At 48.3% G+C, this 22,350-nt stretch overlaps 1 protein-coding gene across 1 annotated transcript in view; it reads left to right on the top strand.

Annotated features, from left to right (window-relative positions):
• The window catches only part of ACOXL (acyl-CoA oxidase like), a 201,364-nt gene that overhangs the window by 27,503 nt on the left and 151,511 nt on the right, over positions 1-22,350 (top strand). Inside the window, exon 9 of the mRNA XM_006909483.3 lies at positions 11,524-11,558. Within this exon, the coding sequence (XP_006909545.1) occupies positions 11,524-11,558 (35 nt within the window). The remainder of the gene's footprint in view (positions 1-11,523; positions 11,559-22,350) is intronic.

Below are 22,350 nucleotides of genomic sequence, written 5' to 3'. Positions count from 1 at the left end.
TTGTATTTACTTCCAGGTCTTTGCAGTAGACAGCAAGGGAATGTGTGTTTGCTGCTAACCTGCGTATATACAGATATCTATAAACGTGTCCATTTCTATATATATTAAGCTAAATGTGAATACATAACGATGTCTCAGCTCTGATCCAGTATCACATAGGTCATTCCAGACTTCTCCCCTTCCTTGTCTGTGACCTCCTGCTCCTGCTCTAGCCATCTGCCGCCCACTTACTCAGTTGGTCAGTTCCAGCATACACGCATGGCGGTTTCAGAATGTTAACTCGTGTCCCATAGGAAACAGCTTTACCATCTGAAGTATAGTGTATACATTTGGTTCATTTTGTCTTTATCTTCCATCCGTGCTCACATCTGGAGTTCCTTAGTTCGGTACATACCTTTATTCCTCACCCCCTTCAGTGAGGTTGCTTCGTACATTTGTGACACAGTTAGATTCTTTCGTTGCAGTCTACATTCCATTCTCAGATCCCCTTGTCAATTTTTAAGTGATTTTAAAAAAAATCTCAGACATCAAGTTTCTCTCTTTGTGTTCTAAAGTTCCATGGGTTTTGACAAGTATCCAATTTCGTGTATCTGCCACTAGAGTATCACACAGAATGGTTTCACCGCCCCCAGATAAAACTTGTGCTTCACTTATCAATCTTCTTCTTTCCCCAAACCTGTGGCGACCGCTAATCTGTTTACCAGCTTTGTAGCTTTGCCTTTTCCAGAATGTCATATAAATAGAATCATGTGGTATGCAGCCTTTTCACCTGCTTAGTTCACTTCATAGCTCATTCCTTTTTATTGCCGAGTAGTATTATACTATATAAATGTACTATCATTTGTTTACCCATTCACTCATTGAAAACATCTTGGTTGCTTCCAGATTTTGGTGGTTATGAATAAGTTTGCAATAAACATTCGCATTCAGGTTTTGTGTGGACATAAGTTTTCAAATCATTTGGGTAAGTACCTAGGAGTGCTATTGTTGAATTATATGAGAAAATTTATCTTTGTAAGAAACCAAAGTGACTATCAATTTGTATTCTCACCAGCAATGAGCCAGAGTTCCTCTTACTTTGGAGCCTTGCCAGCAAGTGGTAGTGTTCTGGATTTGAGCCGTTCTAATAAGTGTGTAGTGGTATCTAACTGTTGTTTTAATTTGCATTTCCCTGATGACATGTGAGGCTGAGCATCTTTTCATATGCTTATTTGTCCTCTGCATGAGTGTGTGTGTGTGTGTGTGTGTGTGTGTGTGTGTGTGTGTGTGTGTGTGAAGTGTGTCTTCAGATCTTTTGCCCATTTTTTTAGTGGAGTTGTTTGTTTTCTTACTGTTTTAAGAGTTCTTTGCATATTTTGGATATCAGCCCTTTATCAGGTATGTGTTTTACAAAGATTCTCCCCGCCCCAATTTATGGCTTTTCATTCTCTTAAAGTTTCTTTGACAGAGCAGAAGTTTTTAATTTTAATCCAATTCAATTTATTTTTGCTCTTTTGGATTGTGCTTTTGGTGGCACACCTAAAACATCACAAACCCTAGGTCTTGTAGATTTTCTCTGATGTCTTCTAGTAATTTCATGGCTGTGCAGTTTGCTTTAGGTTTATGAGCAATTTTAAGTTGGTTTTAAAGTCTAAGATCTATGTCCGGTTCCTTATTTTTTTTCCCTGTCGCATATGGATGTCCCACTGTACCAGAGCCATTTGCCGGAAAGACAATCCTTTCTCAGTAAAGTTGCCTTTGCAGTTTCGTCAAAACTCAGTTGACTGTTTCTGTGGGGGCTATTTCTGGGCATTCTATTCTGTTCCTTTGACGTATGCATCTGTTTTTTTTCTCTAATAGCAAGATGTCTTGATTGCTGTCGTCTTGAAATTGGGTGGTGTGACTCCTTCGACTTTGTTCTTCCTCTTTGTTTTGGCTAGTCCAGGTTCTTTGTCTTTTCATATAAATTTTAGAATCGGTTTGTCAATGTCTGTGAACTAACTTGGTGGGAACTTGACTGGAATTGCGTTGGGGTCTCAAGAATCGACACATGAACAACGCTGAGCCTTCCAATACGTGAATGTGAACTATCTCTCCATGTATGTATACTTTTGATGTGCATTTTAAAATATTTTTATCCCTCTCTTTTGGATAGTTTATATTGATCTCTCTTCACACTCTTCCCTTTGACGTCTCTTTCTGCCATTAAACCCGTTCAGTGAACTTCATCTTCTATTTCCCTGCTGAGATTTCCTATCTTTTCACTAATGAGAGCATATTTGCCCTGCTCTTGTGGAGTGTGGGTGTAATGTCTGCATGAATGCCCTTATTTGATAATTCTAGCATCCGGATTGCCTTAGGGTGGCCATTGGTTGAGAATCTTTTCTCTTGGGAATGCGTCACATTTTCCTGGTCCTTTAAAAATCCAGTGACTTTGGATTATATCCTGGTCATTGTGAAAGTTATGTTTTGGGGATCCTGAGTTATGTTAAATTCTCCTGAATGACGTTGGTGGTTTATTTAACAGGCAATTAACCTGGTTAGACTCAAGGCGTAACCTAGAGCTCTGCCTTGTCTTCTGTGGGTTCACTGAAGTCTTAGCTCAATACTCTAAGCCTTTCTTGTCGTGTTTTGTCCCAGGCATGCTGGTTAGTGGTCACCTGAGACCCACCCGCAGTCCACGCACAGATCAGCGTCCCCTTTTTCTGCCCTGCCTCTCCCGGCATCTCCCTTACCCCATCCCCATGGACCGTAGTTGCTTGTGCTTCTCCTCCAAGTTCTTCAGCCGGGAAGGCAACAGGTTTCTCTCAGGGTTTTAGCTACCGGAGCTGTCAGGGCAAAACCTGGGAAAAAACCAACGAACATCCAGGAAATTCACTTGTGTCCGTTGCTACCTCACCTTTTTTGACTCTCACCAATCTGACTGCTCGCTTTCACTCAGAAGCGAGTTCCCAGCAGTTTTTCATTGTCCTCGTTGTCTTTTGCCCAGAGTTTGTAGCTGTTGCTGTAGGAGGGTGGTCTGGAGAGCACTCGCACTGCTGAACTGGGAGTGACCCTCTGCCCGCTTTTCCCCAACGCTGTTTCTCAGCAATCTTCCAAGTTAGTGTCTAGGCGGCTTCCTCCGTCTTTGTGATTGTGCACAGTGGCCCACTATAACCAGACCCCTCCTGGTGGGGATTTATCTTGTTTCTAAAGTTTTGCTTTGAGAGACAGTGCTGCATCAAATGTCCTCATCCCCTATACGTTGCTCTGAGTTCTTGGTGGAGAAATGTTTGGATCCTCAGCCAAGGTTTTTCTTGGAATCCTGAAAAATGCACATTTCCTCGGGAGCAGCATGATCCCTACTTCCTTCTGTGGCTGTCAGAGGCCTGGGTGGCATCTCTGGGCCAGTGAAGTGGCAGGAAGGTATTGAGGAGAGGAGAGACAGTGGGGTGACAAGTGTTTCAGAAGCCTGGGAGCCTGGTCTGGAGGCTGCAGCTGGGCAGGATAAAGGCCGTGTGATGCAAGAGGACGGTGATAGCCCCAGCAGTCCCCACACAACTGGGTATGTTGCTCAGTTTCTCATTTGGTTAAATATCAACAAGCAATGAAAGTTATCTCTGGACAAAATATAGCACATTAATCTAACAAAGCAGGTATAGAAGTTGTGTGACGTTCACCCAGAGAAATGAGCATTTGTTTTCACACGCACACCTGCATGTGAATGTCCACAGCAGCAATAGTGTGACAGCCCCGAATGCAGATCACCAGATGCGGGATGGTGGTACTGCCATGCCGTGGAATGCCACTCGGCAGCCAAAAGAGATGGACCGTTGGTGCATGTGACCACCTGGACGGATCTTCAGAGAATTGTGCTGAATAGAAAGATCTGATCCCCAGATTGCACGCTGTAAGATGCCTTTCGTATAACATTCTTGAAATGACAAAATTACAAGGATGGAGCCCAGACTGGTGACCACCAGGGGCTAACCAGCCGGGGAGTCTGGGAGGGAGGTGGGTGCATTCAAAGAAGAATAACAAGGGACAGGAATGTTCTGCAGCTCGACTGTCACTGTACGATGGCAATGTCACTATGCTCTGTGAGATTGTATCATAGTGCTGTGAGAGTTCGCATTGGAGGACACTGGGTGGGGGGATACGCAGTGTCCTCTCTGTCTTGTTTCTCTGTATAATTGCTGACACCTGCCTGTCAATCAAAAATTACTTCATAATAGTTTAATTCAAAAATATATTATTTCATTTTCAATAATGGATCTACTGCACTTTTTTAAACAGCCACTGTTATATGTCATGGAATGCCTCATTTAGCCCATGTCCCATATGCCTGTGTGAAGGGAATTTTTGTCTATTTATTTGTTTTGGTGTAATTTTTATTTTTATTTTTTATAGTAAAAATTACATAGAGAAGAAAGTAGATAAAAGCTAGAAAGAGGGGAAGTTTTTCTTTCTTCAAAACAAGTTCTTTAAAACTACTTGTGTACTTTACATTAAAAAGAGGTTTCCTTTCCTGGGAGTGTACTCTGACTCTGGTGGGGCCTGGGGTCGTCTTGGGTCAGCAAGCTGTGGCGGGGTCTCTGAGCTCTGCCACCGGCTGTGAAAGGCCTTTCACTTTCTGGCATTTAACAGCCCCAAGCCCACCTTAGAAAGGCCCTAGAATACTTTGGTTATCGACTGCATTTGAGGGCATCGCGTATTTTTTTCCCTTCAGTCCCTTGCACATTTCCTTTCTTCTCTTCCTCCCACCCCACCCCTGCCTCTGACTTAATCGCATTCTCAAGGCAATACTATTTGCTGGGACAGTGGAGCGCCCCCACCCTCTGGTGTTCTGCTGTGGGCCACGCCTGTCCTTCTGATTCTCTGTAAATGGCAGGTAGACTTTCTAAGAAAAGAGAGTGTGGTTTATTCATATTGAATACGCACCTATTCATATCAAGAGAAGCAAGGAAACCCAAATCCACAGTTATTTTATCTGAAACCTAAAACCTAAAAAAAAAAATACATTCACGGATACGCTGTACAGATCCGGTGGTTTTCAAAGCTGGGTTGCTGGGCAGCCCAGTTCGTGCAGCTCTGGGGCCTGGACACACAAAGCTGGGTCACCAGACCCTGCCGCACACTCACGGTGCTGCCATGCTGGGGACAGACCGCGGCCACTTAATGACCATGACAGAAATGACAGTGGCCTCTTGAAGTCCTCATCGTTGGGGGCCTGCGAGCTTCTTTTCCTTTCTGCCAGGGGTGCACTCACTGTCCTCTCTCTGCAGACATGGCTGGGATGGAGAGCAGGGGTCCTTCCTTCTGCCAGTGCCCTGGGACTCTGGAAAGCGCCTAGCAGACCGGGTCCTAGGGGCAGTTGCTGTGGGGGCAGCAACTCCAGACTCACAATATTTTTGATTGGGGCAAATCGAGGGGCACAGCAAGTCCCTGTGACCTGCTCCTCGCTTTCCCAGCAGCACTGTAACTTTTAGTCCAAAAAGATGGCACCTGGCTCGGGTTCTTAGGGACAGTGGATCAAATCGCAGCGTAATTGGTCTGATTCTCCAGTCATTTGGGGCTCAGAGACTTAAAACCACCTGTTTTTTTGGGCTGGTTGAACAGCCACCACCTACAGTTCCATGCTGGTTCACTGTTCATTTCCATTAATTTGGTGACTTGTCCTCTGTCATGTCTTGAAAGTTTTCGATCTGAATGACCAGCTTTCTGATAAATCTGGAAAGAGCCTATACAGTGGACATCACCCCTTCTTTTTCTAAACTTAAGTGTGGCTTTTTCTTTAGTTTCTTTAGTTTTTTTTTTTTTTTAATTTAACTTTTAAGGGACAAAGAAGGATTGTGAAATAAACTCAGTAATGAAATAAACATCACAAACTCAATATGAAAATATGCTACTGTCTTTGTCTTTTAGTGGAGATTGCCAAGAGGAGGGCAGGTGGGGCGCAGCCTACGAGGCTGGCCCTGGACTGTCCTTGCTTGGCGACAGCACACAGTGGACCTCACAGGGTGGGAACAGCTCTCCCTCCGAGTGGGTGGTCACCTGGGCGCACCGGGAGGCCTCATCTCCCAAAGCATCACCCCGGGCCTGCCAGGAGGCTTGGACTCGCAGTGGTTATGGCCCCTGCTGGTGAGTGTAGGACACTGAAATGATAGGAGGAGATATGAAATGAAAATGACTTTACTGTGAGCTGCGCTGTCATCGTCAGCATCGTCACCGTAGCACTTAGTGAGACTTCATCTGTGTCAAGCATGTTGCTGCGTTCACCAAACGCCATCTCATTCAGTGTTTCTTAAACTTGACCCCCGGAGGACTGGCTTAACCAGGTTGGGGGTCAGGGCCAGAAAATTTTGCGTTTCTCACAAATTCCCTGGAGGCGCCGGCCCTGCTGGTCCCCATCTCTGAGCCCAAAGTCAGTCTGCTGAAAACTGCCCGTGAGCTAGGTGCCATTTTCCCTGGTTTACAGTGAGGAGACAGCAACAGAAGCCAGGGGACTGGACCACAGCTCATTGCCACTGACCAGGGCACCTCCTAGTTCAGTGCGACCACTTTGTTAGAGGATGTAGCAGGTGCCTAGGACAGTCCTAGGCCTAGACAGCTGCCTGGCTGAGGACTAGTGCGGCTGTGGCATGTGTGACAGGACTTCGAGAGTCAGGTGCAGGGTGTCAGGGAGCCCTGGGGCGGTGCCTGGGGAGGACTAGTCCTGGAGGGTGCCGCTGGGGCCTCCGGGGGCTGGGCGCCATCTGGTCAGAGTGGTGCTGGAAGGAGGCCAGGTGCGTCTCTTTCTCCAGTGCAGTCCTGGTCCCAGCACACCTGGCTCCGTTTCTGGGGGATTCTGTCCACGTCATATCTCCTCTTCCCGCCACGCTCCTTTCCATACTTCCCATAAAACCGGAAGGAATAGTCAAAAAAAAACGGAAATTGTACAAAGAAAATAAACAAGGTTTCTTTTTTGAGTTTCTTTTGTGATGTCATAAATCTTTGGACCCTTGAACATAAAGAAACTAAAGAAAAATGTCCATGTAAGTCTAGGAAAGGAAGTGAAGGCTCAGGAATTACATGCAGGCTTTTTTCAGATTTGTCATAAACTCGTTAATTCAGATCAAGGTTTGAAAACCTGAGGAGAGGCTGGCGGCCTGGAAAGGTATAAAGCGAAGTCGCTTACTGGTGGCTCCCTTGGCCAAATTCCACTGACACGTTTTGTTTGGCTCGCATTTGAAAAATATTGAAATCAGTTTAAAATGTGGGAGTTTTCATTAAAAAATACCCTTGGTTCGCAGCTTTTCTTGAGGAATGGGGAGTGCTAGTGTCACGGCTGTGGCCAGTAGGTGGTTGACCTTGTGAAAGGTGCCCCTGCCAGCACGCCACCCCTGGTCTAGAATGTTCTGGACTGGCACTCAGAGCAGTCACCAGCTGTGCCACTTGGGGTTGGCTCTTCCTGGACCCTTCCCCTGGTCTGCCTGTGCCCCGTAGCCTGTGTGCAAGAGCATCTGCGAACACAAGCAGAGTGGACCCGTAAGAAACGGTTCGCAGTAACAGGCGCCCTTATTCAGGTGGACACGAGGGGAGAGACACTTGCTGACAGCCGTGGACATGGAAGGGAAGTTCCCTGCTGCCTTCTATGGCAGTGTCAACCGTTACTTTCCTTTAAAAAAGTTTTAAAAATGTGTTTTTTAAAATTATTATGATTATTTTACGAGATCCATGCAGTCTATGCAGTGCTTTATGGGGCGTATCCGGCCACAGCCGGCCCACTCCTGGGTGTTTTATGGCAAATTACTCTCAGGTTACCCTCAAATGTCGAAGGCTCGCCTGCCGGCTGAGCTCCCGGGTCACATAGGAAACCCCCGGCCTTGATACAAAACAGCTGCCTCGGTCAGCTGTTCCAAAAAGGAGCATTTTTAGGAGCAGAAAAACGATTTTTGTAGCTGGTGGAGATTTTGAAAAATGTTAAATTACTCTTTCCTTGCCATTAAAGTGTGATTTAATTTAGTAATTAACAAATTGAGTGAATCTAAGGAGTGCTCCGAATGGGAGTTTGTTAAGTGCTTTCTGGCAACACTTACAGGATGTCCTGGGGGGCGGGTATCCTTCAGGGGAGTGGCAGCTCAGAACTCTGCTGACCTCCCTGTCCCTGGGCCTCAGCCCAGCTGGGCTAGGGTCAAGGGGCCAATCCCCACCCCCTCCTCCCTCTCCTCTGGGTCCCTGCTGAGACTAACAACAAAAGGGTCAATTGTCTGAGTCTTCCCCTTGTCTCAGGGGCTCCATGGGCCTCTCTGAATGCCAAAGTGTCTGCATGAGGGGGCACGAATGGGTATACATATGTATATGTGCACATGTGCCGGCGCACGCACGTGCATGCATTTGAGTGTTGAGTATGTGCGTGCATGGATGTGTGCACACATATGCATGCGTATCAATGCATGTGTACTTGCACATGCATATGTGTGAGTGTGGGTGTGTATGCATGCATACATTTGTAGATCGTGCATGTGTGTGTGTATGTGTGTATGTGTACGTGTGAGTGGGTGTGCATGCATGCATACATCTGTAGATTGTGCACATGCATGTGCGCATGCACAAGAGTGTGCACATGTCTGTGTGAATACATTGAGTTGGGTGTAAGTGTGGATACATGTGCATGTGTGTACAGGTGTATGTGTGCGCACAGGCAGCCCTGAGAGTTGCATTTCTGAGTTGTCGATGCTTCTTAGCAGGGCTAGACTGGTGGATGGTGATTCCTCGGGCTGAGGGAGAAGTGCCTCTGGCCCTTGTCTCAGCAGATGACACAGTCTTTATCTGGTACTTGCTGTGGTAAAGAAAACCTCCGAATTTTCTATGTCCCCTGTGTCCTCCAGATAATATGTAGGAGTGAGGAGCAGGCACAGGAGGCTCCTACATAGCTTGCTGGCCTTTGTTGCCTGTTCCAACCGGGGCTTTGGGCGAGGCTCACAGGAACCTCGCTGCACTGTCCCAGCACTGTCTCAGGTCTGTTGAGTTGGATCCAGTGCTTTTTTCTGTATGGGGTTTCAGCCACATCTGCAGAATGTTTGCGAATACTTTGTTCTCGCATCCACCCGTCAGCTGCCTGCTGCTTGGCTCTGGGACCTTCGTGCAGGTTCCAGGCATCTTGTTCCTTGGCATGACTTTGCCAGGCTGGGGTGCACAGAAGCCTGTGATTGCAAGATTCACACTTTCTTTCTTAGTAGAGGTGTCCTTTTAAAAATGCCTGTAAAACATATCTGATTCAGAAGCCGGGAAAAGACCAATAAAAATGTCGAATTGAAATTCGCCTCTGTGAGGGGGTCTATCTCCAAGCCCCTTGTACACAGCATGGCTGCCACTTAACAGCTTACCCCGTGTCTTCCTGGTTCCCCCCACACCCCTCACGCCCATTTACTCCCCTGCTCCAGCAAGGGCTTATAATTCAACTGTGGAAAAGCCACGAATTAAACAGTCCTCCAAAGCTTATCAAAATATTCAGTCGGTAAAATTTAGAACATTTTAAGCCCAGGACACGTGAATTACCTAGCATGCGAGATCTGTAAACTGCTCAGCCTGACCTTTCGCCTGCAGTTTCTGTTTTTATTTCATCCCCCAAATAATTTCCCCCTTGTTCTTCAAATTGTCGATTGTCCCAGAGACATCTTCCTCTGCTGTTTACTGAAGTGGCACAGGAAGTCTCCTCCTGGCTTAGTTGAGACAGATAATCGCACAAATTCAGGTGACTGTGATGTGATATCAGCTTGATTTTATGTATTTTGTGCTTCACTTCGAGATGCCTGCCCTCCTAGACTGATAGCTCGTAGTTGTTGGTCCTGCATGTGGGTGTGTGTAGGATAACAGCAGATGGTTATTCTGGAGCTGAGCCGTCTACACAGGAGCCGGGGGATTCTGCATTTGTCGGGCTGGACAGAGCCATTGCTGGGCTTTCTTACCTCAGCAGTGATTTTATTTCTCCTAACACTTCCCCACCCTTCCACCTCCTCCTGCCTGGGGGCCTCCTATCATCTCACAGCACCCAGAATAGGGCCACAGAAGTCCCTAACCCTCACCTCCATGGAGGTGAAATCAAGGGGATGAGCAATGATACCTTTGGAATTGTTAAGGTGTATCTTTGGTAGATTTTTCACCGGAAATGATATTACTGGTGGTGCTTAGGGCTTTAACTGCTGTGAGTTCCTTAAACAGGTGGGTTAATGACACTTCTATAGTTATGGCTGCAGCTGATCAGTGTTTTTTACACAATGAAATACTTTTAAAGTTCCCAAAACCAATTTAAGAATTAGATTTTGGAATGTGACAGAATTTTCATAAATGGGAGATTGCCTATATGGAGGGGTAGTTATTATTTATAGTTTTTTCCTATCAGGTAGTGTGTATACCTACAGATATGAGCACAAATATAGAAAAATTACTTAATCTTATATTCGCCCTATGAGAAAATAGTCATTTTGCCTGTTTTACAGTTGTAAACACAGAGGCTCTGAGAGTGATTTGCCGACACCCTAACCATCAGGTTGAAATGACTGGCCTGACTCTTCTCTGATCCACTACTGACCCTGCGTGAGCGAGCTGAGGCCCTGACATGGGATTAGACCTTGGTTACCTCTGAGAGGTCTCTGTGCCACCGCCCATGTAAAGGGGACCCACAGGGCCACCCGGCTCCTACTGTGTTGTGCCCAGCAACTGTACACACTTTCTCTTGCTGCCACACGTGGGTCAAAGGCTCAATGACATGCTGGCCTCTCACTTATGGGGTCAATGTGACCCCCCTGGGCAGGCTCTGGCCCAGGCGTCAGTGCCCTGGGGCTGGCGGGGGGGAGTGGCGTTGTCCCAATGAGACCTCAGAAGCAGCACACACGCAGTGTCATTCTGTTGTGCTTTGTCTCAGGGTTGAGAGAGGAAAACAGTGGTCACTGGGGGCTGGGCTGGGGGGCTGGGAGTGTTGGTCAGAGGTACAAACTTCCGGCTACGAGACTAGCAATTTCTGGGGACATAAAGTGCAGCATGGTGCATGGCTAACAACACTGTGTTGTTATAAACTGGAAAGCTGCTGAGAGCAGATCTTAAATGTCTCACCAGGAAAATAAAATAAGGCAGCTCTGTGAGGTGGTGGGTGTGTCAATGTGGTCACACGTGGTCGTCATCTCACAGTGCCTGTGCACACCAGATCGCCAAGTTGTACACTTTGAACATATACAACTTTGTTTGTCAATTATACCTCAATAAGAAATTTTAAAAATTTGCAAAAAGAAAATAAAGGTGGGGGGGAGGGGCAAGCCATGTTTCAGAAGTCTTTCCTGAGGAGAGACACTGTTTAATGCACACAAAACCCTGTTGGCTCTGCTAAGACCCTTCCAGAATGTGCTTATTCTCTGAGAGGTAAGTTGAAAATAAAGATCTATCATTAAAATGTGTAATTTACGAAGCATTAGCAGTAGGGTGTTTTTGGAAACATTTAAAAATCATTGACCAAATTAAGGTAATTTTCTGGTGAATTCAGAATATTTTTGATGTTATTTAATATGTATTTCTCTCTTTCCATTACAGCTTGGGCTGACGATAGCCATTCGCTACAGCCACAGGTAAAGTTAAAAAAATTTTTTTAAAGTGATATCCTTGCCAGTTTATAGCATGAGTCTGCTTGAGTCTACAGGTTTTTGAGCTTCGTTTCGGTGGCTGCTCTACCCATAGCATCAGTGACACAGCAAATAGGCGAAGCTGCTCTAAGTCATTGGCGAGAGTAAGTCGCTATTTGGAGGAGTAAGGTTTCACATACAGGCGGCGGCAGGTGGCACGCTGTTTTGAGAACAGAAAATGTGACGCTCTGGTGCAGAGACATAGAAGTGGGTCGTGTACTGTCCAAGGGCGAGTAGCGAAGTCGGGGTCCTGTGGGGAAGATGGGGCCAGGCAGACAGAGCTGGGAAGCCCAGCCCTCCATGCAGGCCACCCTACACCCTGTCCCTCTCAGGCACAATCGAAAATGGGTGACAGCTCTGAGTTTGGTCTTGCTTCACAGTTCCTGCCTTTGCCTCAGCTGCATCATGTGTATGAAAATTGTTTGTTTCTGTGCTGGTGTCAACCTTTCCCCTTGGCACACACCAAATTGTATTAAGGTGTTGAAGTGAGTGAATAAGATCCAGCCCTAAACCATGTCTCTCCCTTCCTTACACCAACCGTGCTCACAGCCTCCCCAAAGTGCCACCCGCTGGTGACAGGCTTCAACTTACCTCCCTGACTACAGCTTGGGACATCAGGCCTGCTCTCAAGCCACAGACACCTGATTTCAAAACAAGTTTGCCTTCTTAAAATGGTTATAACCAGTTGTGCACAAGGCTTACGTTCCAGTGTGAGCTGTGCAGTGAAGTGGGCGGTCACTGAGACCTTGGACAGCTGCTGTGAGCTGTGTGGTTAGAGCAGGAGGGAACAGGAGTGGATCAGAGCCTGGGGACAAGTGAAGACAAGTGTTCGTGTTGGGCATTTCTGGACCCCCTTGGAGTATAGCTGTTCCGAGATGCTCATGATGGCTTATATGTTGGGGTCCTTAGTGCCTGATGGCTGCTCATGGCAAGGTGCATGCGTCCCTGGTGAGCACAGCCAGACCGCTGCAGCTGACGACATGCACAGGTGCGCACACTAAGGAAGCCCTGGTGGATGGTGGACCCTGGACTCGAATGCTGTCAGGATATTGGGTGTGTCATATTTGTGTGTGTGTGTGTGTGTGTGTGTGTGTGTGTGTGTGTGTGTGGTGGTGGGGAAGCATAGCAAAGTCCTTCATCCTCTGGCCAGGCTACCTCTGTGCCATGTTTCCAGGGCTGTTTGCTCCAGGCCGTCCTGTACATTGTTCTGGCTCTGGGCGTTAAGTTCAGAGTGGGGTGTCATGAACATTTCATAAATGCAGCAAAAACTGAACCAAAATCTAAATAAGTTACAAAGGAAAGTAATGAGATGGAGAAGGAGGAAAGGGAGGGTATCTACTGAGACTCCTTTGTCAGCCTTCTTCACACTCTGCCTCGGGGACTTGGAGACCTTGAGTGGGTGGTGGCTCTGCAAAGCCACTGTTCGCAGGAGGCTGCCTGCAGCATCTGCGTGTCCCCTGAGGAGGAGTCGGGAGACTTTGGGAGCACTGACAGTGATTAGGGAGTGACTGCCATAACACGGGGTGATGTGCAGGCTTGTTTCTGGCCTGGCAGGCCTCTAACAAAGTGTCACGTCCAACTTACACACGTCCGATTTACGCGAGCCAAGGCGAGAGTGCGGTGAGGAGCGTTTGACCCTGCCATGTACCAGCATCTTAAAAGAATGAAGGCAGTATTAGAGGTCGTGTTTTCAAAAAATCACTTCTGACATGTAGGAATTTATACCTAAAGTTTCGGGAAGCACAAAAGTAAATTGCGGGGGCGGGGGTTGGGGGGTGAAAGAAAGCATCTTCTGGGAAACCCCCGGCTTGCAGGAATTGATGACACTTACTAACGTGTCACTGAGAAGCCCCTCACCCTGCGGTCTTTGTCCTATTTCTGGGGTCGGCGAGCACGGGTGGGATCAGCCTTTCCTCTCAAAGGTCTTACAGGTCACTGTGTTGTCTGTGGTGGCTCTTGTGTCATCTGGCCCTGTCACCCACCTCTGTCCTCTTAGAGGAGGAAGATGAAGGGTGAGGTCTCTGGTTGTGTGCCCTCTTTAAAAATTCTGCTGGCTTATTTAGATTAATTGATACCTCTGTCCTTTTGTTGATTATTTCTTTATTGGTAAAATATACCTCACATAAAACTTACCATTTCACCCTTAAAAAAGGTTAAAAAGTGTGCAGTTAGTTCGGTGCTATTAAGTACAGTGGTCTTTCGTATCCCCAGAGGATGGGCTCCAGGACCCCTGTGGACACTGAAACCCATGGGTGCACAGAAGTGGCACATGACCTGTGTCTGCACAGGTGACGGTGGGGCGTGCACATGCCACTTCAGGTGCGTGGGTTCAGCCTAGCACTCGGCATGCGGCAACCTCAAGCTCCGCTTTTTGGAACTTTCTGGAATTTTTTTTTCCCTGAATTTTTTCAATACGCATTGGTTGACTTCACGGGTGTGAAACCCACAGATGCGAGGACTGACTGTGTGCTCAGGCTGTCATGCCACCATCACCACCACCCTCTCCAGAACTTTTTCATCTTCCCAAACCTAAACTCTGTCCCCATAGAACACTCACTTGCCATTTTCCCTTTCTTGGCCCCTGGGACTCCATTCGGCTTTCTGTCTCCATGGCTTCGACTACTCTAAGTACCGCATGTAGGTGGAATCGTACCCTATTTACCCTTTCATGACTGGCTTATATCATTTAGCAGAATGTCCTCAAGGTCCATCCATGTAGCCCGTGTCAGGATCCTCTTCCTTTGAAGGCCGGATAGCACTCCACTGCATGGGGGGACCCCATTCATCTGCTAAGGGACACTTGGGGTGTTTCTTGGCTGCTGTGACTCATGCTGCTGTGAACATGGGTGTTCAAGTGCGTCTTTCAGGTCCTGCTTCCAATTCTTTTGGGTGCACACTCACAGTGGGGTTGCTGGGTCATAAGGTGATTCTATTTTTAGGCTTTTGAGAATCTGCCATACTATTTTCCTGTCGATTGCTTTTTAGATGGGCTGCATCTTATGCCTGTATGGTTCTGGGCCACAAAGGCTCACGGCTGCTCCCGAGAAATGGTTTCCATATCTCTTGTCATGTTGACCCAGAACCCGCATGATGGAATTGGGTCCTCCTGGCATGGAAGAGGAGACCTTGGGAAGCAGGGTTTGGGACTTCAGGTTCCGGTCGCCAGGTCTGTTTCCAGAATTCTGACAGGAGGGCCAGGGCCAAGAGAGATGGAGAAAACCTAGCAGAGTGCTGTTCAGGTGGGGGCGGGGCGAGGAGACCGGAGGAAGCCAGAGCAGCCCCCAGATGACAATATTGGGAGGGGGGTTCACTCATGAAGGGGAACAGACTAGGGAGAGTTAAAGGACATGAGTGTGGGTGGGTGAAGGAAGTCACTGAGATCCTTTAGTGAGCAGGCTGCTACAGACCCATGAGCCCTTGTGTGGCCGGCGGGCCTGGAGGCCTGCAGGAGGCCTGGGCTCGTTTCCGTGTATGTGCACTGGTGTGTCAGCCATCGTGACCACGTTCAGGGGTAAGACCCCCGACCCTGACACGTGCACACCCAACCTCCCCCGCTCCTATGGCAGCCATGGGGGTCAGCCTCTCTCTCTGCCGGACCTGTCTGTGTGTGTGACATCCTGTGGGGTGGGTGCTGAGGGGTCGGGAGTGGAGAATGGCGCTGTCCCATCCCAAGCAGGGAAGAGTGTCTGCTGTGACCAACTGGGCATTTGACAACAGGTCCTGCACACACTTTATTTATCGTCATGGTGTTTTCATTTATTTGTGTAAAGTCAGGTCATTTTCTCAGTGGAAAATTGTCTCTTGCTGTTCATTCCTCACTGTTCGACTTGAGGTTTTCAGGTGGAATCCACATGGTGGTGACAGATGGGTAACCCCAGACGCGCCCTTTGCAGATAACAGCTCTTGGGGCCCCACCGCCCACACAGTGGGGAAATTGTTCCCTCTGCGTGGGTGTTTTGTTTTTTTCTTTTTCTGCAAGATTGAGAGTTTAGATGATCTTCCTACTATCCTAGTGCTGCAGCCTCAAGAAGCCCGATGCCTCCTGGTGGGGACCCCGGCCAGGATGAACCGGGCCCAGAAATGACATGTCGCCTTAGCGCGTGCTTCTCTGACAGTGGAGAGGCCTCGGGAGCTGGCGGCATGGGGTTTTGGCACGTGGCACTTAAACCCGCATTTCTAAGAAAGGCTCATGAAAGCAGGGAATGAGAGCAGCAGACCAGCCCCTGGCAGAATTGTTGTGTTCTATCTTTCTGTTGGTTGTCTCCCTTTGATCAGTGAGGGATGGAAGCAGTTTCCGTGTGGCTCTAGTTCAGTGGGGCCCATGGGGGCTTGACTCTCAGACAGCATTTCCTTCTCACAGCTGACTTCTCTCTGTCAGTACTTAGAGGCCCCAGGGAATGCTGAATTGGGTACCTTGTTCAGGCCTGTGTCCTAAACCTGATGTTGGAATTACAGGTACCGACCCCCTAGAAGTCTCTGCAGTCCCCCCAGGGCTGGCGAGGGGACGGGGCAGTGGAGAGCCACACGTGGTTAGAGGTGGGCTGGGTGTGGCTCAAGGCCTGGTCTTAGGCTTGTCTGAAGTGGGAATGCCTGAACACCCAGGTGTGGTTCCAGGCCTGAGCGGCCACCCCAGACTGCCTGTGCTGCCAGGTTTGAGGGGCCCAGAGGGCTGAGCCCTGCACGAAAGGGCTGTGTGCTTCCGTATTCCGGTTTAGATTAGAAGCGGCATTTAAGGTTCAGAGATGAATTGGAATGCTTAGTGAAGGGACAGGCGGCACCGATGCCCTAGTGGAATTGTCATCTTGAAATCCCAAGGGAGCAAAAGACAAGAAACAGGCCACTGGGTCCATGGGGCCTTGATCCCCAGTGTTGGCAGACACCTCGCGACTCCCATTTGGAGCTGGTTTGATCTTGTGGTGGCAGCTGGGGGAGACCGTGCTCTCCAAATTTTGTAAAAATAAACAAAGATGCCTCCTGCCCTTTTTCCCCTTCCAGAGAACAGTTGTTTCTGTCACTGAGATTCTCTGCCGACTGTTCCATCTGTCTCTTTTCCAGACTCTGACCAGATTCACACATGGAGTTGCCAAAAATTTTATTCAACCGCAATGGCATAATCTTCAAAGCACAGCTTTGAAGGTTGCATTTTTTAGATGACCTTAACACAAAATATTGCCCCAGAGAGCAGAATATGAACCCTCACGGGGCATCTGAGTTCTATGTCCTTCCCTAGTGATGTCCGTGAGGGCATGGCCCATGAGGTCATAGCTGTGTTGTCACCAGTGGCCCAGAGCGTGGCCTGAGGCTGTGGGTGTGCTGGGCCAGGGTCTAAGGAGAGCATGAGATGTCCTCCTGTGCCTCTCCACCCCCACCCTGGCTGTAACCATGTCAGGTGTCAAGTCGTTGGTGGCCTTGTCCTCTAAGGACCTTTTGCTTCAGGCTCTTGAATGACTCCTTAGTTAGACCCACTCATCATGTCTGTTGCCACATCATGGGATGGTCTCCAGGGACTCTCTCATCTACCACCAAGGGGGTTTTTCTCAAATGCAGATCTGATCATACCCCTCCCACTCAGAAGCTTCCATGAGCTTGCATGCCCGGAGAACAGAATTCTGACCCTGAGCCTGGGATTCCAGACCTCATCCCCAGGCCCTGCCTCCCAGCCAGCAGCCTCTCTCATCCCTTGCTTTTGCTATTTCCTTTGAAGAATTAACTCCCCTCCTGTCTTCTGTACTATAAACTCCTTCTCACCCTCCAACGGCCCCTCGATGTCACCTTCTTTTCAAATATTTGTCAGGGGCCACACTCCTTTCTGCTGTTAGGTCTCAGGGCTGCTTTTCAGGCCAGACCCCAACCCTACATCTTTTCCTTCCTTTCTCAGGCAGCAGGTTGGGGAGGCCGACTGCGTTCCTGTCCCCCACCCCAGGTGTCCCTCTGTATCGGAACATGTGGACTCCACCACCCCGCCCTGAGAGCCAAGGCCATTTGGCAAGGCCGTTCTGTGTGGGTGGGTCTAGGAGGAAGCTGTTGGTCTTTCTTTCATAATACTTCTGAAAAATGACTGCTTCTTTAGTTTCAAAAGGATAAGGCACCCAATTTAATTTGATCTAGAGATTCAACAGAACCCAAATTAAATGAAACATAAATGTAAATGTTTTATGCATGATAAGCTTATTCAAAAAATGATAAGCTAATTCAAAAATTTATCTGTAAAGGCCAATGCACTTTTGAAAAAGAACAAGTTGGGAGGCCGATTGTACCCGACTTCAAGACTTGCTGTAAAGCTACAGTAAACAAGATGGTGAAAAGACAGGTATACTGGACAGTGGGACAGGAGAGGGTCCAGACCCACGCACAGATGGTCGATTGATTTTCAACAAAAATGTCAAGGTAATTCAATGGAAAAAGGATAATCTTTTCAATAAATGGTACTGGAATAATTAGGCATCCGTGAAAACCAACCAAACGTAAGAACGCAAGCCCTCAACTCATAGCTTAGAAAATGTACAACAATAAACAAAAAAGAGTCATGGACCTAACGGAGAAGGTGGAACTGAAAACTTTATAGAAGAAAACAGCAGAAAATTTTTGTGACCTTGGGCCAGGCAAAGATTGCTTTGGACACAAAAAGCATAAACTATAAACCAAAAAAGCTGTTAAAATGGATTTTATCAAAATGGAAAACATCTGCCCTTTGAAAACTGCTAAGAAACTAAACGACAAGCCATGAACCAGGACAAAATAGTTTTAAAATGCATATCTGATAAAGGACTGGTATCCAGAATATATACAAAAACTCTTACAACCTTTTAACAAAAAATCAATTTAATGGGCAAAAAATCTTTGAACTTATATTTTACTGCAGAAGAGCTGTAGATGGCAAGTAAGTACATGAAGAGATGTTCAACATCGTCAGTCATTAAGGAAGTGCAAAATAAGGCCACAAGATACCATTGCACGTGTATCAGAATGGCTTAAAAAAATCGCACACCGAGAAACAAAAAACAGAAACAAAAACAAATCCCTAAATAACAACAACAAAGGACAGAACCTCCTCTGCTCCACCCTGACAATGGTGCTGATGGGAAGGCCAGACCGTGTGGCCGCTCTGGACGACACCCCGGTGGTTTCTTATAGGGTTTGGCCATGCCTTAGCGGGTACTGTGGGACCCGGTGACTGACTCTCTGTTAGTGCTGACACCGAGACATTAACACATTCACCCATAGTAGCCCCAAACCAAAAACAAGCTCAAATGCCCTCACCAGAGGTGGGTGAGCTGCGGCCCTTGCACAGCGATGGCCTGCCCAGCGGCAAAACGGTGTCAGGCTGAATGAAGGAAGCCAGGTCCGAAGTGTGTGGGCTGTGTTTCCACGTTACGACCTTTCCTGGAAAAGGGAAACTGGGGAGAAGGCAAAAGATCGGCGGCTGCCAGAGCCTGGGCAGGGGACTCGGAAGTGTCATGAGGGATTTTCGAGGGTGATAAACATATTCTGAATCTTGACTGTGATGGTTACATGACTGTACCGTGGTCTCCTCTTACCCATGGTTTCGCTTTCCGTGGTTTCAATCGTCTGTGGTCAACCGTGGTTCAAAAACATTAAATGGAAAATTTCAGAAATAAACAATTCATGAGTTTTAAATTGTGTGCCGTTCAAGTAGCATGGTGAAATCGTGTGCTGTCTCGCCCCATCCCGCCTGGGATGTGACTCATCCCTTTGTTCAGTGCTGTCCCCACATCGTAGATGCTCCCTGCTGTTAGCCACTTAGGAGCGTTCTCGAGGATCAGCTCCACTGTCCTGGTGACACAGTGTCTGTGTTCGAGTGACCTTCATTTTCTTTGATAATGGTCCCGTAGTGCAAGATTAGTGATGCTGGCAATTCTGATAGGCTACCAAAGAGCCGGAAAGTGCTTCCTTGAAGTCAAAAGGTGGAAGTTCTCTGTTTAATAAGACAAGAAAACCATATGCCGAGGTTGCTAAGACCTATGGTGAAAACCAGTCTTCCATTTGTGAAATTGTGAAGGAAGAAAGAGAAATCCATGCTCATTTTGCTCTCATACCTCAAACTGCAAAAGTTCCAGCCACGAGACGTGAGCAATGTTTAGTGAGGACACAAAGGTGTTGACGGTGCGGCGGGACGCGAATGGAAGACATGTCTGAGTGACAGCAGCCTGTTTCCTTGGGAGCATGGAGCATCTGTGAGGACCTCAGCAAGGGACCGAAGACAGGGACCTCAGCCATATAACTTATTACAGTAGATCATTATAACCGTTCTGTTTATCATTAGTTATTCTTGTTACTCCCTTACTGTGCCTGATTTATAAGTTAACCTTGATCACATGTATGTGTGTGTAGGAGAAAGCACAGGGTTCAGTACTGTCCACAGTCTCAGGTGTCCACGGGGGTCTTGGAATGTGACCCCCATGGATAAAGGGAGACCACTGTATGTGTTTGTCAAAACTCAGAACCATACCCCCTAAAATGGGTAAACTTGACTGAAATTGAATTACAAGGCAGTGAACTTGAATTAGAGAGAGCTGAGGTGGGGGATCCTGGGCCATGCCTTGTGTAGAGGCCACCTTGCCTGAGGCCACAGTGAGAGTCCATGTCCACGTGTCTCTGGGTGAGGCCTCAGGTACTTTGCATGTGGAATCACGTTGTGTTTGGCATGCTGGCATGAGACATAGATTCACCGTTTTGCTTGCTTTGGCATTTCCCATGAAGGCGAGTTGTCCAGTGTGTAACTGCATGCGTTTGAACTCGCCCGTCTTTTTAGGGCTTTCTGTGTGGCCCAGCTCACAGGTGTGGTCAGGCCTTTGTCAGTGCGGACTTTGCAGACAGAAAAGTGCTCGAGTGGGGCCCTTTCTGTGGGGGATTCCATGGAGGCAATGGGGTCTACCGTTGTTTTCTTCTGTAGAGGCTGCTGCCGAGGCTGCCGATGGGTCTGTAGTCTGAGGTCACTGAGCCTGTAGGGACTGAGATGACATGTGGGTTTGGCTTGCTTCCCTCCACTGCATGCCTGAAGACATGGTCCAGGAGGCTCTGCCTACCTCATCCACTTGGAGAACACACTGGCCAGTGGCTGCTCTCTGCCCAGAGACCAGGGGCTGGGTGTTGCTGTTGGCAGATGTCACCATGACAAAGTAGTGAGAAAGCAGCTCTATGTTTGCCCCAGCCACCGAGGGGAATGTGGCAGGTGTGGTGGGCAGCGGGCAGGGCACCAGGCACCTGGTGAGCGGGCCACCTTGGGGCTAAGGGCCGACAGAACAATGAGCCTGCACAAAGGCCATCAGCACCTTCCTTGCGCTGAGAGGAGCTGGCACCCTGCCAAGTGTGAGGGCCAGCTCACGGGCCACTGTCAGTGTTTATGACAGAACGGCCCGACCTGGGAGGTGCAGGGTCTTTTGTGCCTGACCTGGCCTGGACCATACTGTCTGGTCCAGTGGGCTGGGGACAGTGGGCATGCAGTTGGTTATCTGCATTTCATGGGAGAAGAGCCCACTGAGGCCCTGCTTGTGTCTCTACTTAGGGGTGAAGACTGAGGGTCTCCAGCTGGGCCAATAGGGGCCTGGTTCACAGGCTTGTTTTCCACAGCTTCACCTGCAAGCTTGGCTTATAGTTCTAGACTACCTCCTCCTGGGGATGTTTAATGTGCTATCCAGTTGGGAAGACATATTCCTAGCTGCAGAAAGTTCTAGATTTACTTTCATCTAGTCACCAAGGTGCCTGGCTCATTTTTGCTGCATAAGTGACATTTGGCCTCTTGTGTCACTCACACTACTTACACCAGGAGCATCCTACAGACTGAATTTCTCAGAGGACTGACCTGTGGGGACCTGGGGTGCCCTGAAGGCATTACACATGTGCCAGCGCTGAGGCCCAATGCAAAGGGAGTTGTGCCCAGCTGTTCTTTTTCTTTTTCCCGGGGTATCTTGTCACTTAGATTTTGCTCCCTACTGAGCTTGATAGAGCCAAGTGCCCTATAGATAAGCCGGTGTGTATCTACCCTTCCTGGGCTTTTATTAAGTGGATGTGACGGCTTGTCACAGTGGCCCATTCTGTTATATGACAGTGTCTACCTCCTCAGTGTCTGTGGTGGGTAGAGATGGTGAGGGGATGTTCAGAGGCGCAAAGGAGCCATGTGTCACTCATCCTGTGCGGGCGCTGGACATGTCCCCAGCATCCCTCCTTCCATAATCCATTGCTCCCTCATCCACATTCCTGGGCGTTAGCCTCTGACATGCTGGCACGTCTTGCGGTAGGTTATGCACACACCTCCCAGGCCAGTGGTGCTAGTGAGGTCTGCTCCCCAGGGACATTTGGTGATATTTTTGTTGTCCCAACTCAGGGGAAGGTCCTCCTGGCATCCTGGGGTGATTTCCTGTGGCTCCCGGCCACCTGGGGTGAGGGTGCTTGTTTGGGGTCACCAGCAGGGGCCACCGCCTGCAGGAGAGTAATTAAGTGATATTTGGACTGGAAGGGCAACAGATAGAAATTTTCCTTTTAAAATGAATCCATTTGGTAAGAACAAAGTAGCTTTGTGGAAGATATTCAGAAACCTTTGGGGGTGTGATGTGTGACAGATGTCCTTGAGGTCTGGAAAGTGCCCGCTCAACCGCGGGGGAGGTGACCCTTCTCAGAGGATCCAGGAGGACCAGGACATTCTGAGTTTTATCCCTCCCAGGAGTCCGAGGGGCCTGGCCGCCCCTGGTCTGCTCTGTCTGACACCTGTAAGCGTCTC

The sequence above is a fragment of the Pteropus alecto genome, unplaced genomic scaffold (assembly GCF_000325575.1).
Source record: "Pteropus alecto unplaced genomic scaffold, ASM32557v1 scaffold223, whole genome shotgun sequence".
Taxonomy (NCBI): domain Eukaryota; kingdom Metazoa; phylum Chordata; class Mammalia; order Chiroptera; family Pteropodidae; genus Pteropus; species Pteropus alecto.
This window is presented reverse-complemented; position numbering and strand designations above follow the sequence as displayed.